Genomic DNA, 18,763 nt, shown 5'->3' on the forward strand with positions numbered 1-18,763 from the left:
ATCCATGTGTTTGTGTAATAAAAATATCCATATTTACAACTTTAGAAACTGTAATATATAGCTTCCGCTAACTGTCATATACGTGCATTCACAAGAGTGTGGCGTTCCAGCGGATGATGTACGAGGTAGGCAGAGTGTAAACTCCAGTGAGTATATGCTAGTTTCGCGAGAACCAGGTTTTGTTTAAAGCAAAGGAAAACCAGTCTCCTTTTGGCTTATATCAAAGTTTTTTTTTTTTACAAATCCTTGTTTTGTTCTTCTAATTTGTGACTGGTGTTTTGTTTTGCTCTCTTCTCTGCGATTCCACATTCATCACTTACATATTCATCACTGTGTTCGCCTACGTCCTTTATTAACCTCCCAGAGCTTTGTGAAGCAGTTTTACATGGGATTGGATGCACTTCATTGGACTTCAAAATCGCAACACCCATTCGCTGCTATTAAAAAGCTGCGAAGAGCCAAGACATTTTTTTAAATATAACACCGATTGAATTTGTCTGAAAGAAGAAAGTCATATACACCTAGAATGGCTTGAGGGTGAGTAAATGATTGGGTAAATTTCATTTTTGAGTGTCCCTTTAAGTAACTGCCTCAAATTTTTGGTAAAATCAATACTTTTTATTTATTTATTTTTATTTATTATTACTGAGAAAATCAAGTTAAAACTAAAAGTTCAGAAAACACTGAAATTATGGTGTAAAATTAAATGGATGGAAACAGATGTTGTTCACAATGTTCATATGAAGTCTCTTTCATCAGAGCTCATTAATGCACACATTTTAATACAGAGGTCATCCTTGCTTTCAAAATTGTTATATTGTATAAATGTAATGCTGGAGGTGATATAGTTGTGTGAAGTGTCTTGCCCTGCAGACAATGATTTACGAGTTATGTACGACTCATCACCCTTCATCCTCTTTATCAGGAGTCTGGATGAGATCCACAAAAACCACCATCATTCCTACTCTCCCTCTCGCTACCACGACTCCCACCAGGAACATCGCTCCGGAGATTCTGACTATGAATATTCAGAGGACAGGTATCGCTATTCTAATGCTCCAAATGCATATATAAAAATGTGTGTGTGTGTTTGTTGAAAACACTGTAGCACTTTACATAATCATATGCTTTAGCTATATTGAGCTGTGTTTTTTATTCACACTTTACAATTCACAATTTATTTACTGTTAATGATAAATAGCATCAGGAACGTTTTGATGTTTTAAAAACAGAGTTTGACGTGATTTTCATATTGTCAACAAAATGTTTTATGCTCTACTAAATACTAATACTACTAATATGACTAACAGTCATAGTTTTTAGTTCATTCCCATTAATAATTGTACAAATATTGCTAAATACATGTCTATCATTTTCTACACATATTCCATTTTCTTTTCTTTCTTTTTCCTCACCATCCTCTTGCTTTTGTTTTATGTTTGGTTGTCAAACTGTCAATGTGTCACCATCACCATGGCAACCTCAGCGAGGTCCTGGAGATGCACAGATCAATCCGAGGCGGGAGTGCTGAGTGCCTGCATACAAACAGGTAAAAATCCAGAGTTGTGAATAAGCTGCCACTTTGAGTTACTTGTGTCCCAGAATGCCTTGCTTTTTTAGAGCATTCATAATCTTATGGCGATGGGATAAATATGAGAATTTAGAGCATCTTTGAGTACATTTTGCATTTAAAAACTGACATGAAATCTCTATTTACAGTCTTTTTTATCTGTTGTCTATGCCTGCCATGTTAAATTATTCAAAAGATTTTTTTGTGTATGTTTGCTTGAGTAATGATTTTCATTTTTTTGCTTTTTTTTATGCCTGCTTGTTTGTGGTGATGTAATTAGGAAATTAGCTAGGCACTGTAACACACTTCCCCCAAAGATGCCCTTGTTAGTGAATGGTATACATAAAGATATTTACAGGTAAGCTGGTTAAAACTACCCGAGTATCATTGCTGTGCTTGAGCAGATTCCCATACTGTTAGTGAAACATTTCAGACCCCACAGTAAATCTGAAAGCTCTTCTGCTTAGTGTGATTTATGTGCTGTTTCAGTCATTACAAACATTGTTTCCTCTCCCTTTCGCTGTGTTGTAACGCTGTACTGTAGTTTTCAATGTTTTCCCTTAAAATCAATTGTATTTTGTAGTAATATAATGTGCATATTATTAATTGTCCACAAACCCATTCAGAGCAAGTCTGCAAAATTGCTGTAAAGTAGCTTTCTGTTAGTAAACATATACTTAATTATTACTTTTTAACCAGAATTCAAAATCAGAATCAGTATGTATTTAGGTAAAACATCACAGCTCAGTGAAGATGAGAATCCAGTGAGCAGAAGATTCAATATATCACAGTTTTAAATAATTATACACTAAAGAATCAAACATGATATATCAATAAAATATTATATCGCCATGTCCTTGCTGATTTCAATTCTAGTGTACAATTTTTTAGATTATAAAATGCTTAATTATAATGTTTGCATAAAAGGTATGCTTTAATCTGGTTTAGGATAAACTTGGCATATATTTTTAAAAATGTTCAATAGCCACAAATGAGCTAAATTAGCTAAAATCTTATTATGAAATCTTTTTTTTTTTTGTTATTAGTCATTAATATGAATTGAAAGTCAAGTAATTAGTAAGGGTTCTGATGTCCTTTAAACATCTCTTGGTCTATAAAGAACATGTCTTGTTTCTCTAGACACAACTGAAGCGTTTTTAGAAAAATGCATTATGCATATACATTTGGGGGGGAAATTAGAAGTAATACATGCACTTATTTTACACATTTCAAAAATGAACACATTAAATATTTTTTTCCTTATGCTTTCTGCCATTTCATCAACATAAATATTATATATGTAACTAAATCTGCCAACAAGTCTTAATTATCAAGTCAAGTCAAGTCAAGCTTTATTGTTATTCCGTGTGGACATACAGTGAACAATATACATCTAACTATACATATACTATAAATAATTGACTATACAAGTACTTTACATAATAACTGTGCATGATAATGTAGTATTATAAAATCATTAATTCAACCTATTAATTTAAATCGGCTGATTAATTCATGAAGGTAGTAAATGCTCACTGTCTTTATGAAAGGGTTATTGAATCATTGACTCATCCGATTTGTTCAAAAATGCTGAATCATTCGAGAACTAGAGCTATCAAATGATTAATCGTGATTAATCGCATACAAAATAAAAGTGAGTTTGCCTAATAATTGTGTGTACTGTGTGTAATTATAATGTGTATATAAATACACACAAATTAATTTATATATTTAAGAGAAATATGTTAAGTACAAAATATTTTTATTTATATATGATGTTATATAAAAATTATGATAAATACATATACTTGTAAATATTTCTTAAATATATATATGAGTGTGTTTGTATTTATATATACATAATAACTACACACAGTACACACACATATATTTGGTAAACTCAAACTATTATTTTGTATGCGATTAATCACGATTAATCGTTTGACAGCCGTTTCAAGAACTAATCACTTTGTGCTGCTGAGAGACGCAACTGTTCTGCTTTCATTGAAACTCAAACCAAAAACAGTCAAATCTGACAAAGTTGTCTCTAAAAATATTCACTGAATATAATTAACTTGTTTGTTTAACTATTGCTGATAGGAAAATAGCACTCTTGCTTGTGATATCGCTTAAAGGGATCATTCACCTAAAAATGAAAATTCCTTCATCATTTACTCACCCTCAAGCCATCGTAGGTGGACTTTTTCTTTCATACATCAGAGGTATATTAAAAAATGTCCTGCATCTTAAAAACTTTATATTGGCAGTTGAGATTTTTTTGAGATGTAGTCCAATAAAGTCCATCCATCCATCATAAAAAGTGCTCCACACAGCTCTGTGTTCAATTCAGTCAAGCAGAATTTTAGGACATGCATAGCTGCAGACACACCTGTACACATATGCATGACACCATTATGTTGTCTCTTATTTTCCTATGGAGAACCTGAGAGTGGTCCCTTATTGTCCATTTTTGGCTTCTAGATCTATAAATTAAACTTGCATTAGTAATTTTCTCTTTTTGTGATGTTCACATAAATACCCCTCTCTTCTTTTACGTTCAATTTTAGTTGATTTTTACTTTCTTTTTGTGTCTGTTATGCATGTTTTTGTTTATTTCTTTGTTTCTTCCAATGCTAAGCTCTACCCTTCCTGCATGCTTAAAGAACAAACCACCACAGCGAACAGAGAGGAATGGCGTTATCCCTCTTAGTGCCATTCCACAGCGTGTTCTCAGGTTCACAGACGAGGTCAGCTCTGGGTAAGGGGCCCAAATCCAAACCAGATAACAATCAATAGCAAGTGAGAAGGAGCAATAAGCAATTGCAGTCTTTTACGTTGTGCTGGAAAAGCAGCAAGTAAAAATTAAAGCAGCAAGCAGCTATTACAGTAGTATTACAATATGCTTTATTTGTATAAAATGGCACACTACAAAAATACACTGCAAAAAGGTGATATTTCTACATGATTTAACCCATATAAAAGAGTTTTGTTGGTATAAATTAATGTGTTTAGGTTGATTCAGCGATATATATTTGGAGTTTAACCAGTTAATTTTGATGTTGGCATTTTTAGGTTACAATTTTTCCAGTGTAGAGGAAGTAGAGGAAGAAAACACATAAGAAATGGTCCCATTCATTTGCAAATGGTCCCATCGATCAAAAAGTCTTTTTAAAATGAAACAATAAACCCTTTACACTCATTTTATGTTTTTAAGCGTTTCAAGTGTAAGTACCTTTAAAACACACTACAAAATGCTTGGTCTGTTCAGTTGCCAAAGGACACACTGTCCCTACTGTGCCATGATGGTGAATAATGTATACATTCATTATGGTTAATACTTTTTTTACTCTTTCTCTTTTACAGTGATCTTCAGCCTTCATTAGATAGAGTAAGAAGTGCCAGTACGACTTGTCTGAGACCAGAGTCAAACTTCCACTCACCTGAAAGAGAAAGGTAAGTTGAAAGTTGAAATCAGTACTGACAACTGCACTATTCCTACTCCACAGACTTTGTGTAATGTTTCAAAAATATTTCAAAGTTTGGGGTCGAACAGTAAATACTTTTACATACTTACATACATACATACATTAACAAATCAATAATTTAATAAATGTTTCTAGAGTAGCAAATCAGCACATTAGAATGATTTCTAAAGGATCATGTGACACGTGAGCAATAGCTGCTGAAAATCCAGATTTGCATCACATGAATAAATTGCATTTTGAAATATATTGCAATACATTTTTTTTAATTGTAAAAATGTTTATGTAACACATGTTTACGTAATATTAATGTAACTCCTAACTTTTGAACAGTAGTGTTCTTCTGCGTCTTTTTTAAATCAGAGGAGCACCATCCTGGCCTTGAACTCCATAATATCTTTCCATTTAGCTTCATACATTCCTCCTTTTGTTTTGTTTTTCCCACTCTGTTTGTTTTCTGGATCAGTCATTTTCCATCTCATAGGCATTCTGGCAATTTGGATAGGCCAAGCTGTCAGATAGCAAACAAGAAAACCATTGATGGCGACAGGTGAGATCTCAAAATACACCTTTTGACATCTCTTTATCGCTTATCTGTTTTTGTTTTCTACATCAGTTTATGCATATTCACTATTTTGTTATTGGTTTACCCATGTTAGATTTGTCTAACTTTTTGTTATTTCATTGCATAATTTCCTTTATTTTCTTTTTGCCCTTGCCCTTTTCTGCTGTGGTTGTGTTTAGACTCCAGCCCACCTCTATCCTCAGGGGTGGCAGGAGGAGAGAGCCTCTCCTCAGGCCCTTTGGCCAGACCAACTTAGGGGGATCCTGCCCTAACTCCCCACGAGCTGACAGGTGCATGCTGGAAGCCCCTCAGAATTTGGATGTACCTGTAGTTGCTTTAGTTTGTGCACTGCTGCTTATTGTGATGTCTTAATCATATAAAATCAACAATAGAAAAAATGACTAATTTCACCTGTGAATCTCAAATAAGCATTCTTGTACTTTTGTAACCACAGTACATAGTGTAGTAAAATGAAATAGAAAGTTGTTCATATGATGGATTTTTTTTTTTTTTTTTTTTTTTTTTTGTTTTTTTGTACGAAATCTCTCTCTTCTCAGAGAACTTCAGCATGGTGGACATTATTCCCCGGCAGGGACCACATCATTAGGGCGCAGGGGCAGACAGCTGCCACAACTCCCTGCAAAGAGCAGCAGTATAGAACAAGGTAAGCAATTCATTCTCTCTCTAAGTACTCACACAATCAGAAAGCAGTCGTCTGAAATGCTGTTACCATTCAAATTCACACCCCAAACCCATGAATCTGTCCCAGTGGCAGTTACCTTTATAAATGCCAGGTAATTTCATGGTTCCTTGGTCCGTAGCCTTTTTTTCATGTGGTCAACAAGTCGTTGATCTCACTACCTTACTCCTTTCTATCTCTTCTCATGCCATTTCTCATTCCGTCAACCCCATCATCATGAAGACCATGTCAACAGTAAACCTGAGGAGAAACCTAACTCAGGTATCTCATTCCATTCTCTGCATTTTACCCTAGAATTGATCACTTGCTTGTTTAAAAGGACTGGATAATATCAGGTTTTACTCAGTGGTACAGTACAGGAGTTGGACAAGGAAACTGAAACACCTAGTTTTAGATCACAATTAGTGACAATTAGTATATTGTTTGCAAAGTTTTGTCTTGGAAATGACAAATACAAGTCCTACACAGTAGCCAGAGGGATTTTGAGCCATTCCTTTTGCAGAACAGTGGCAGGTCACTATGTGATGTTGGTGTAGGAAAACGTTTCCTGACTCGCTCCTCCAAAACACCTCCAAAGTGGCTCAATAACATTCAATTCTGGTGACTGTGCAGGCCATGGGAGATGTTTAACTTCACTTCCATGCTCATCAAACCTCTCTGTCACCAGTCTTGCTCTGTGTATTGATGCATTATCATCCTGACACACAGCACCACCTTTAGGGTACAATGTTTGAACAATTGGGTGCACAAAGCCAACCTTCACAACCTTCATGCTCTTACTGGTGGAATGTGCAATCAGTGACGATTGGCCACCAGGCTGTGCAAATATAGCCATGAAACTTCCAACACTATATTGGCCACTGTTTCAGGTTGTGGCTAGAAGGGGTACAGCTCCGACCGGAGACTAACAATGAAATGAATTGTTCTACCTATTAGAAAAATAGTATTATTGTTGTACAGTGTGACAAAAATAACGTTTGATTGATGTGCGCATGCCCAGTAGCTAGAGCTGTATCCCTTCAGTGTCATTGTCCAACCCCTGTATATTCCTTGTTTGAACTCCACAATATTTGGAATGTAATATAGTAACTCACCCAAGATGGTTATTTGCTTATCAACCAGCCACTTTGTTCTGAAATGTAGATACCAGCTTGCAACAAGACACTACAGGCAAAACCATTGTCAATATTGTGCTTTTGTGCTTTTTTGGTTCCATAACATGTCTTCTTTCAGATTAGTGGAAAGAAAACATCTAATATATACAATTAAGTGTTTATTTTATTATCTATTACACTTGTAGATTTCAATCACAATACATATCTATCACAATACATATCTTTCAAAAACATTAATTACAGTACATACAGCACTTACATATTTATATATGTTTTGAATATTTTTATGGAGAGGTGTGTTTGTGTTTTTTTTTCCTAAATGTTTTTTTTTTTTTTCCCTGGCTGTATACAGTATTTTGTACGGAAGCCCATCTCCGCCTGAATTTAAAAAAAAAAAAAATGTTATTGAAACTTTTTATCTTACACTTCTGACAGAATTGTAAGAAATAAACTCGCAGTTGTGAGTTATAAAGTCAGAATTGTGAGAGATAAAGCCGACATATGGTGTACCGAGTTCGAATCCTGCCTCGTGGACCTTTTCCGATTCCGCTCCCCTCCTTCTCCCACTCACTTCCTGTCATATCACTGTCCTATCTAGAAAATGCAAAAAAATAAATAAATAAATAAAATAATAAAATAAAATCTATAAACTTGCAATTCTGAGAAATCAGAAAATTGTCTGAATTGTAATCTCGCATATTGCAAGTTTTAAAGTCTAGTTTTGAGAGGGAAAAAAAGACTGATATGTTCTCCGAATTGCAAGTTTATATCTCACAATTCTATGTAATAACTAGCAATTGCTCATAATTCTAAGAAAAAAAAGTCACAATTGCGAAATACAAAGTCGCAATTCTGATAAAAAAAAAAAAAAAAAAAAAAAAAAGACGTAATTGTGAGTTTATATCTCGCAATTCAAAATGTATTTCTCAGAATTGTCAACAAAATGAAATAGGAATCTTGAACCTGGCTTCATCCATGTTCAGATTTTCTAGTTATTTTTAAATCGATTATGTCCATGTACATATTTAAACATTTTATAAACTTGTAATACAAAACATTTGTACTGTAATAAGTCAACTGGAGAAGTATGGTGACAATCTATTCGTGCAATTTTTTACCCTATTCACCTGTAGTGTATCGCATTCCACTGGATTTTCAGGCAGGGAATATTTAATATTCATTTCCACCAAAAGTAACAATGCAGAAAAAAATAGTGTTTGTTCACAGGGAGAGATGCCAGCTGTTGTCCAAATGTTCTTGATTCATTTTTAATTAACACTCTTTTTGTGCTTCCTTAATTGAGATTACTTTGTCCCCTGTTCCATTTTTTTCTGCCTTTTCCCCCCATTCTGTCTCAATGTAGCACTAGCAGTGGAAGAGCGGGCTCGTCAGTTGCAAATGAGAGTACATTCCTATCGGCCGGGCTCTTCTGCAAGCTCTGGTCACGACCCAGAGGCAGAGCTCAAAAACAGGAGAGATGTGAGTGTTAAACTGCTTCTCAGGCCTCCAACTTATGTGTCTGGCAGTGCTATGTATAGCAGGTTGCTAATTTCTATGAAAGTTTATATTTTTTCTTGTCTTTGATGGTTTAGATGTATAAGGACCAGAGGAGGAGCTGTGATAACATGTCTGCGAGGTCATCAGACAGTGACATGAGCGATGCATCAGCCATCTCCCGTGCCAGCAGTGCCTCACGGCTGAGCGCCACCAGCTACATGTCCATTCAGTCTGAGAGACCACATGGGAGAATCAGGTAGGCCAGTTAAGAAATACATGGGACCCAAATTTAACACTCGGCAAGTGCGGACACCCAGGATTTATTTTGGACTTTGCACACACAATAGGTAGATTCAGCCTAAGCCTGTGAAGACAAGATTTAGGTCAGAATAAGTGTGTATAGGACATTAGAGTAAATGGAAAATAGCATTTGTACTTTTTTACTCTTTCTCTCTCTTTAGTGCTCTGCTATATTTCCTTTCTAAGAAAAAAATCTGTTCCATCACCTCAAAATTATATTATCGTTCCTCTACAAGAATCTTAATATTTCTCTCTGGTAAAATTGTGAAATTATTCTATACAAAGCCACAATTACTCAGTACAGGTCACAAAAAACGATGTGTCCTCAGGTTATGATACTTCTTTGTTTGTTAGTAGTCATGTGTTTAACATTTGCATGCTCTTAGCTGTCTGTCTTATGCATGGCTTGTTACATTTTTATTTTCTGCATGATTTACTTTTCTTGCTGTTACGGCTTGTGCTCTATTGCATGCGTGCATGTTGCATTGGGGGTCAAAGGTCGAAGTCGTTGGAAAGTTGTAAAGGAGATGAAAAAAAGGAGAGAAGGATTTCATGGGGGGTGAATGGAACAGACAGCAAGAGGAGTCTGGGAAAGAGGCGTTTCTCTGAGGAGCTTAAACGCCGACGTCATACGGTGGCTGGAGATGTGAGGTAACATGAACCAGCTCCCCCTGCTTAAGTCTTCACCTTAACCACCACCGTATCAAATTTTATCCTTACCTAATATATTAAAAATCATCGAAAAGATCCTCTAGTACCTTCAGTACAGGGTGAAAATTTAGCATATTAGCTTATTCCTGCTGATAGTGCTGTTTAATTGCATGCACTGTCTGCATTTTTTTACCATCTAGTTTGCTAACAGAACCGGTAAATCGAGTAACAGCACACTGAAAATTGCTCAACAACCTTCTCATCTTGTTGGCCAGCGGACTACCACAATCTGTCATACTTCACTGGGACTGTATGATCCCAGCAATCCCAAACTCCGTAGTCGGCTCTTTAAAATGCGAAAGCATGCTCAACCACCCCGCACATCTGGGCATATGCCCAGTTTTTCGCCAACATTTGATCCTTGTTTGATGAATTGCTGCTGCCGTGACCACTAGAAAATGTACACAACATCTCTCTTAAATGATATCCAATTTAGCACCTGCCTGCATATTCTCATTCTCATATGCGCATTCTATAATAAGACTAATTTACATAGAATGGAAGCAGTGACAATGATAAAAAGAGAAAAAACAGCATTCCTGGAGCTCAGACAGTAGAGTATATCATTAACAATGCCAAGGTTAAGGGAGTTATTCCTAGAGTATTCATGAATTCAAAAGCTTGTAATGACAAATAAAATATTAAATACGTAAAAGTAAATATAAAATGAAAAGCAAAAGAATGATGTTAATTATTTTATCAGGTATTAAATAATTAATAATTCAACAATCCTTGAATCTCGACCTTCTACTTATTGGAAAAAATAATCAATACAGTTATTTAATAAACACATAATAATGTTTTTTTCTATTTTAATATACATTAAAATATAATTTATTCCTGTGATCAAAGCTGAATTTTCAAAAATCATTACTCCAGTATTCAGTGTCATGTGATCCTTCAGAATTTAATATGCTGATTTATTATCAGTGCTGGAAACAGTTGTGCTGCTTAATTTTTTTTTTTTTTTTTTTTTTTTTTTTTTTTGGAACCTGTGATACTTTTTTATAGGATTCTTTGATAAATAAAAAGTAAAAAATAATTTTTATCTATTTTTTTCTAACAATATGTACTAGAGGGTCAGTACAGGTTTGGGTCAGTATATTTTTATTCTTTCTTTTTTTGAGATAAATTTTATTCAGAAAGGATGTGTTAAACTGATACAAAGTGACAGAAAACACTTATATTGTTAGAAAAGATTTATATTTTTAATAAATGCTGTTCTTTTTAACTTTTTATTCATCAAGAATCCTGAAAAAAGGTTACAAAAAATCCTGAAATCTGAAAACCTGAAAAATATATGGCAGCTCAGCTGTTTCTAACTTAGATAATTCTAATAATAAATCAGCATATTAGAATGATTTCTGAAGGAGCATGTGAGAATTAAGACTGGAGTAATGGCTGATGAAATTTCAGTTTTGCATCACAGGAATACATTTTATGTTAAAGTATATTAAAGTAGAAACCATTATTTTATATTGTAATAACATTTCGCTTTATTTATTTAAATAAATGCAGCCTAGATGAGCATAAGAGACTTTTTAAAAAACATTACAAGTCTTACTGATCCCTTTTGAACGGCAGTGTACATTATTTAGTATATGCTCCTCTAGCTGAGTTTTGTTCCTTTTGAGGCCTTTGTTTTCCCCACAACTAAAAATGTTATGTTTTTGTCCTTGCCATAGTTAAAGACATTATGATACTTGACTAATGAGGCACTAGAAAAATTGTATGCCCAAATTGGTTAACTACAATTAATACATATCACCATTTGCCTTAAATGGGATAGAAAAACTTTAATGGTAGGACTGTTTGAAGTGGGTGTCTTTAATCAGACATTCTATGAGCATCTTTTCCTCTCTCTTTTCTGTCATATTTGGGCTTTACTAACCAATTGTATCTTCAATGTTTGTTGATTAATTGTAAGCCACACACTAGTTATCAATGTGAATAAAGTCTGCTTTTCCTATACAAAATATTGATGTTAAAAAGAGAGAAAGTATTAACATATTTATTACATATCTTAAGTTTACCAAAAAGAGGCTTCAACTATTCATATTGTATTGGAATATTCTTCTCTGCTGTCTTAAAATAATCCTTCACCCTACATTTAATTTGAGAGGTTCATTGTGCATGCTGTTTGATTTCATTTGTTTGTATTCTGCTTCATTCACATGCCACTCTGTGTTTGTGTAAATGTGTGTCCTGTGTATTGTATCGTGTGTATTAGAGCCCTCATTGCATGCCTCGCCTCATACCTCCCATGCTTGAATACTGAGTCTGCACTGGATCCTCCCAAACCCAGACCCCTGTCTGCTCGCCCCTCTGTTACTGCCCTCCAGCCTGTGGAAGAGAGACCCACCTCCTTACTTCCTATCCCCACCCTATGTCCCGCAGAGAGGGAGTTAGGGTGTAGAGATGATAGGCAGAGTGCAACTGGACAGTCCTGTAGTACCTTGACTCCATCAGTGGGTGCAGACACACGGCAGCTCCTCCGAACCCCCAGGGGGCAGCAGAGGACATGGCTGCACTGTCAAAGTGTTTTGCTGTGTCATAATATAGACAGTGTGAACAACTAAACCAAACAAGTTGCTGTTTAATTAACACAATTCTGTTAAGTTTTAAGCATCTAATTAATCAAAAGGACACACTGGAAGCTTTTAATCACTATGTGTTACCTTTCAGACTATCTATTCAATAGCTTTGACATCATTTACACAAATCTTTAAAAGTGTATAGTCTACTGTATGTCTTCTAAGGAAACAGATCAAAATATTGATGTGGAGGGCCACCTCACTTTTTCAGGTAGCAAATCAAACAGGGAGACAGTAAATAAAACTGTGATTGTCAAATGATTTTATGGGGACTAGTCTTGACTGCTACGTCAGTCATGGTTTAGGTTAATTTCACATAGAGAAGCTGACGTTCTGGATGTTATATATTTAATGTTCCATACTGGTTTGTGTAAAATAAATTAATTGGATGAAAACAGCTTTTATTTTGTGCTAAGATTAGAATCAGTAATATAGTCTGTAGGCCATGTTGTAACTATAGTACACCTCATAAAAGAATAAAGCATTTTGAATATAATTTCCAACAGTGTCTGTTTAGTGTCAGTATATCTATTACCTTTATATACTGTGTCAACTAATTTGTCTCAACCATTCATCTCTCTTTTACTTGCTTTCATTTGCTTACAGTCGTCAAGTCAGAGCCTCATCTGGTCGAAGTATGCTAAAGAGCACAAGCGTTAGCGGTGACATCAACACGACGGAGCGAACAGACGGCAGCCAGTCTGACACTGCCCTGGGAACAGTCGGAACCGGAGCGAAAAAGCGGCGTTCCAGTCTCAATGCTCGATTTGTGGCTATTGTGGGAAACCGTCGCAGCCGAAGCACTTCACAGATCAGTCAGACAGGTTAGTGTCTGTAGTTACACCTTTCTGCTGATGTAACCAAGACCAGTTAGCCAATATGGGTTAATAAATTATATATTAACCAGTAATACCACAGTTTTAAATCTAAATGTCATTTCTTTTTTGCTAAACGTTTTCATTCACACATATTTGTTTCATATTTTCTTTTTAGAAATCAAATGCATTGTGAGTTAAAATTTAGATTTTTTAAACACAGTAATTACACTGTTAAAGAAAAGTAACAAACTTGAGAGTTTCTACCTGATCTGACCCTTAGAAACATTTTTTTCTCCAACATACATACAATTCACTGCATTTTACAGCTGCAATTAACACTAGCGGCAGTAAAACACCAACAACTATTCCTTTTTTGAAAAAAAAAATTATGATTACTGGGGCAGATTATTGATTAATTAAGACTATTTTTACATTATTCCTTGCACAAAGCTATATTTTGACCTCAGAACACTTTTACCATTGTGCATCATTTGTTAACTTATAGAAATCAACTGCAAATGTATGTCTTTCCTGAACTTGCTTGGTATCAATTAGCAGTGTTGGGCATGTTGCTTTAAAAAAGTAATTAGTAAATAGTAACTGAGTTACTGTGTTACTTTAAAAAATAAAAATAACTTTTTTTTTTTAATATGTCAAATAACTTGGATTAAACATTTTACACTAATCTATATTCTTTTAATATTGCTGTGGGACAATATGAGAATATCACGTTATATGGTTATATGGAAACTGTAAAGTCTACTTTTATTTGTGTATATTCATAATAACAACAAAACAATGTGCTTTTGTAAAGAAAATAAACAGGGTGCGCTCTCTGTCGTCTCGCTCTCTGTCACCTCTCTTCACAGACATGTAAATAAAACAACCTGAATCTCAGCGAATACCTGCCTTATAGACATAAGAAATATGTATAGAAAGCTTGAAAAATGTCTACTTTTAAATGAAGTTAGTCACGTCAAAAAAAAAAGTTCTCTGATAAAGTAATCTGTAAGATACCAATGCGAGCTCCAGTTTTTTCCATCTAAGCTTATTATTTGTAATGTAATCACGCCCATGAGCGGCTCCGCTTTTCAAATTTTAAACATCCACGTGAGACATGCAGACATGTAGATAAACACCCACATTACCTCTGTAAACAAACGTGAACATTTATCAAGTTCATCTCAGCAACCTTTTGTTTTTGGAGGAAGACGTGCTGAGAGGAATAAGCCAGAATTTACCTCAGAAGAAGAACACAACGTCATGCGGTTTGCAGGTTTGCAGGTCTGCAAGAGAGCGTACCCGGATGAAAACCGCTTCAGTGAACTCAATTATAATGCCGCATTTTAATGTCTGTAATGGTAACTGTTCTGTAATGGGGGAAATAGTAATTCATTTGATTACTTGTTAATGAAAAAAGTAATGCCGTTAATAATGCCATTTATTTATAACGCCGTTATTACCATTACTGGCAATTAGGTTTGAGTTCTGTGAAACACATAAAAATTAAGAGTTCAAAGAGTTATAGAAGCCAGTGAAAATGGCAAAAATTGTCTTTTTTATTGTTGTTGTTGTTGTTGTTTTCTTTGCGCACAAAAGGTATTCCTGTAGCTTCATAAAATTATGGATGAACCACTGATGTGTCATGGACTACATTTCTGGGCCTTGAACGCGGTAGTTGCATTGCTGTCTATGCAGGGTCAGAAAGCTCTTGGATTTCATCTAAAATATCACAATTTGTGTTCCAAAGAAGAATGAAGTTTTTGTGGGTTTGAAACAGATCTTTTAGCGCCAATTAATAGACAACATACAACAACCAACACAATAAAATGTTACCACATTAACATTCATCTGTTATTGTGAACAGTACAAAAAAAATTGAACAGTACAATGGCACAAGGAGTGGTGCTTTTATCACCACTCCTTATTGCACATTTTACTTTAAAGTGTTGTAAAATGTGCAAGAAGCAGCATATTTTCATTTTGCAGAAATGATAGAACAGGCATGTTTTGTCCAATGAGCCTTGGAAACCAGTTCATTTAAATGTTTTCAAGGTTTCTATTTTTAGTGTTTTCACTAGACAACACAAGAGGGCACTCAGTGTTTATGGCATTGCATTTTATGCCAACCTTTCCTGTTTCGCTGCTGAATTCAGAACCACTTGCTAGCATCCTACTCTTATTATTTCTGCCATAAAACGATACGGTAAAAACAGTGAAGTAGTATAACGCGGCTATGCGGCTCCAAATTCAGTATCGATTAGTATCCTGCTATGAATTCAAGTGTATACTTTAGCTATGGTTTGTCCTCATCAAACACGAACACTGTCTTTTCAGAGGGGCACCTGTGGCCATTTTAGTGCTTTCAGATGTCAGGACTGACTCTGCATTGTTTGGTATAATAAGATTTTTCATCAGGCGACTCATGTCACTGCCACAGAGCTTGTTTCTTTTGAAAAAGTCTTGAAAGCACATTAGAGGAGTCTAAGACCTCAGGGGGAACTGCATTTAGTTCTCTCTGTTTTATGTAAGCAGACAAAAAGGGATTTGGGATGAGGAGGCATGCCCTTGTTTTTAAGAGAGATAAAGGGGGGTGGTTAACACAGTATGGTTAGCGTCCATCCCGGTGGGAGCTACACTCACTGTCAAATTATTTCGCTGTCTGCTTTTAACATCAAAAAGGATGTTTTACAGTAACGAGATAGTGTGCAGCTTGACCAGTATTGTTTAGAGAGGACACTGATCCAGCTCTTTCAAACTTTTTTTTTATAGAAAATCAAGTAGGAGAGATACAGATCTTCAAATGTGATATAAACTTCTTTTAAAAGTCTCTATCCTGATTGTTTGTGAAATCTGTCCATCTTCAGAGGCATCCAATAAGAAGTCAAAGGGCAGTCAAGGGACAATTCAGCGCAGTCAAGAGACGGGAATGGCTGTAGAATTGCAGAGGAATATGAGTCGTCAACCCAGCCGTGAATCCAACAACGGAAGCATGAACAGCTACAACTCAGAGGGCAGGTAAGTTTCTTTGTGCTTTATTAGTAATCAAATTCTGCATACTTTTAAATATATGCAGCACTTCCCCCATGAGAAAAAGATGTTTGTTTTTTTTTTGCCTATTGCATTGCATTGCATCTGTGATGCACTTTTCCAAACATTTGTTACATATTCTCTAAAACAACATGGAAAGATTTGTTCTTGTTATTGTCAATACAGTGATACAGCATCATTTTACATTTTCCACATTTTTCTGTTCTGAAATTCCCCATCTTAAACCAGGATTATTATTGTCTAGAAATAGCAGTGCTGTTCCTGTTACCCTGACAACCGTCAGTCAGGCATTGCCATTATGCCTCAAAAAAGTTCAGTTTGTGGGAACAGCATGCCTGCATACAAACCTACAATACTTTTGGTACAATGACTGATATTAAACAAGACTGATTAAACACTGAATTTTATCTTGAAACCTTTCAGATCCAATTACTAGATTTTTAAATTAATCTACTACAGTATAAATTAGAAAGAACAACACCTGCAGTATTTTATATCAATGTTTGTCTTGGTCAGTCCAATCTTCCCAGCAGTTCGAGTCGAGACTCAGTTCAGTGATTTCCTGGATGGACTGGGCCCTGCTCAACTAGTTGGTCGACAAACCCTTGCCACACCAGCAATTGGTAAGATTTGTTTCTTTGTGAAGTTTCTTTTTCTTTCTCTCTTGTAGCATACTATAACTATTCCATTTTCTTTTAATTAAGACTCTTATGTTCACTTTTACATCCAAATACAAAACATCTGCGTTGCTTACAAGACAAGAAAACGGTGGGCAGCGTACAACTGACCAAGGGCAGAAATATGCTAATACAGGACAGTCTGTTGCCAGTTGTGGGTGGGGCCTGAGCAGTATGACATCATACTGCTCTGAAAATCAAAACGGCTTGATAATTGAGACTGTTTAGTTTTTCTCAGGAATGAAAAAAACAATCCAGGCTCTATATGCCTGTATATTAATTTCTGCAACACTGCAATTACATACCTTACTGCACATTTTGGCCTGTATTGCTGCATTTTTTTTACGCTGCTTGAGGTACATATTGCAGCTGTTCTGAATTAAAATATCCAGAGGGCGTCGCGAAGGGTTAATGCTCTATCGTTTTGGAAATATCCCCTACACTAAACCCAACCGTAAACGTAACCGATAGTGTTAACAAATGCAAAAGTGATATAAAAACACATTTGTTCATATAGCGGGGCTATTTTAACTTCCTTATGCGGATTTGAGTTGTTTTGTCGAAACTGTAGTTTCACGGGGTTCATACCGGAGCTCTTCATCACTCAAGTGCATCTCTGTATCTTGTGAGCTACCGAGCAAACCTACCGAATCAGAAAACTCATGCATATGAAGCTGTATATGTGACGAGAACATCCAACACTATCAGTTTTCAAATTGTGCAGGATGTTAAAATTGTTTTGAAATCATAGCATAATATTCTGCAAGCAATTGTGAAAATTAGGTTTTATTAATCAAAACTCTGTACCTGTAAATCACTGTGTAAAAAGGAATAAAAGTTTCAGAGCTTTACTGCCTCTAGTGTTCATTTTAACTAGAAACTGCAGTGATTCATACATATAAGTACGTTTTTTCAGTTTTGTAGAAATGTATTTCTAGCGAGCCTATGTTGAAAAAAAAGATATATTTATATGTAAACACCATGTAAAAGTGAATTTTGCATTCGATGTGCCCTTTAAATATTTTAATTCAATTAATTGTATAATTTATATAAATATTTGTTGAGGAAAATACAAATACAAAATATAAAGTACAAAAAAATGACTGCTTATGGAAACCACAGTGTCAGTAATGCTTTGTGCATGAAACATTTGACTAAATCTAAGAAAATGTACCATTTTAATAAATCATTTTAATTGCATATTCTTTGACATCCAGGTGACATTCAGATTGGCATGGTGAATAAGAAAGGCCAGCTGGAGGTGGAGGTGATAAGAGCACGGGGTCTCATCCAAAAACCAGGGTCCAAATCACTCCCCGGTGAGTCACTTCTGCTCTATTCTGAACTCGCTGCTTGTGATTCAAAGTCCATATGTGTCACATTACTCAGCCACCATATAACTCATCAAGCAGTTCTAGCTGATACAAAAAAGCAGTCCGATTTATCTGAGCTAGTCATACTAATGTGAGTATACACTGTTAATATCTGCCTAATTTGATTCATTCTTTACATAGCTCCGTATGTCAAAGTCTATCTTCTACACAATGGGGCATATGTAGCTAAGAAGAAGACAAAAATTGCACGCAAGACACTCGACCCGCTGTACCAGCAAACGCTGCAGTTTGAAGAAAGTCCACAGGGTAAAGTGTTACAAGTGAGTCATGTGGTTTCTTCATCTTTTTT

The 18,763-nt window shown here is 35.4% G+C and overlaps 1 protein-coding gene across 3 annotated transcripts in view; it reads left to right on the forward strand.

Annotated features, from left to right (window-relative positions):
- Positions 1 to 18,763, forward strand: part of rims1b (regulating synaptic membrane exocytosis 1b) — an 82,329-nt gene that overhangs the window by 60,676 nt on the left and 2,890 nt on the right. The window contains exons 16-32 of one of the 3 annotated variants that reach the window (XM_051104358.1): positions 926 to 1,039; positions 1,487 to 1,549; positions 1,851 to 1,928; positions 4,209 to 4,328; positions 4,934 to 5,023; positions 5,537 to 5,602; positions 5,797 to 5,907; positions 6,175 to 6,281; positions 6,540 to 6,578; positions 8,796 to 8,911; positions 9,025 to 9,185; positions 9,728 to 9,880; positions 13,141 to 13,358; positions 16,220 to 16,370; positions 16,920 to 17,026; positions 18,298 to 18,399; positions 18,595 to 18,734. In XM_051104358.1, coding sequence (XP_050960315.1) covers positions 926 to 1,039; positions 1,487 to 1,549; positions 1,851 to 1,928; positions 4,209 to 4,328; positions 4,934 to 5,023; positions 5,537 to 5,602; positions 5,797 to 5,907; positions 6,175 to 6,281; positions 6,540 to 6,578; positions 8,796 to 8,911; positions 9,025 to 9,185; positions 9,728 to 9,880; positions 13,141 to 13,358; positions 16,220 to 16,370; positions 16,920 to 17,026; positions 18,298 to 18,399; positions 18,595 to 18,734 — 1,936 coding nt within the window. Of the gene's footprint in view, positions 1 to 925; positions 1,040 to 1,486; positions 1,550 to 1,850; positions 1,929 to 4,208; positions 4,329 to 4,933; positions 5,024 to 5,518; positions 5,603 to 5,796; positions 5,908 to 6,174; positions 6,282 to 6,539; positions 6,579 to 8,795; positions 8,912 to 9,024; positions 9,186 to 9,727; positions 9,881 to 13,140; positions 13,359 to 16,219; positions 16,371 to 16,919; positions 17,027 to 18,297; positions 18,400 to 18,594; positions 18,735 to 18,763 lie in introns of all 3 variants that reach the window. The other 2 variants (XM_051104271.1, XM_051104324.1) reach the window with 2 other exon arrangements.

This window comes from Labeo rohita, chromosome 1 (assembly GCF_022985175.1).
Source record: "Labeo rohita strain BAU-BD-2019 chromosome 1, IGBB_LRoh.1.0, whole genome shotgun sequence".
NCBI lineage: Eukaryota > Metazoa > Chordata > Actinopteri > Cypriniformes > Cyprinidae > Labeo > Labeo rohita.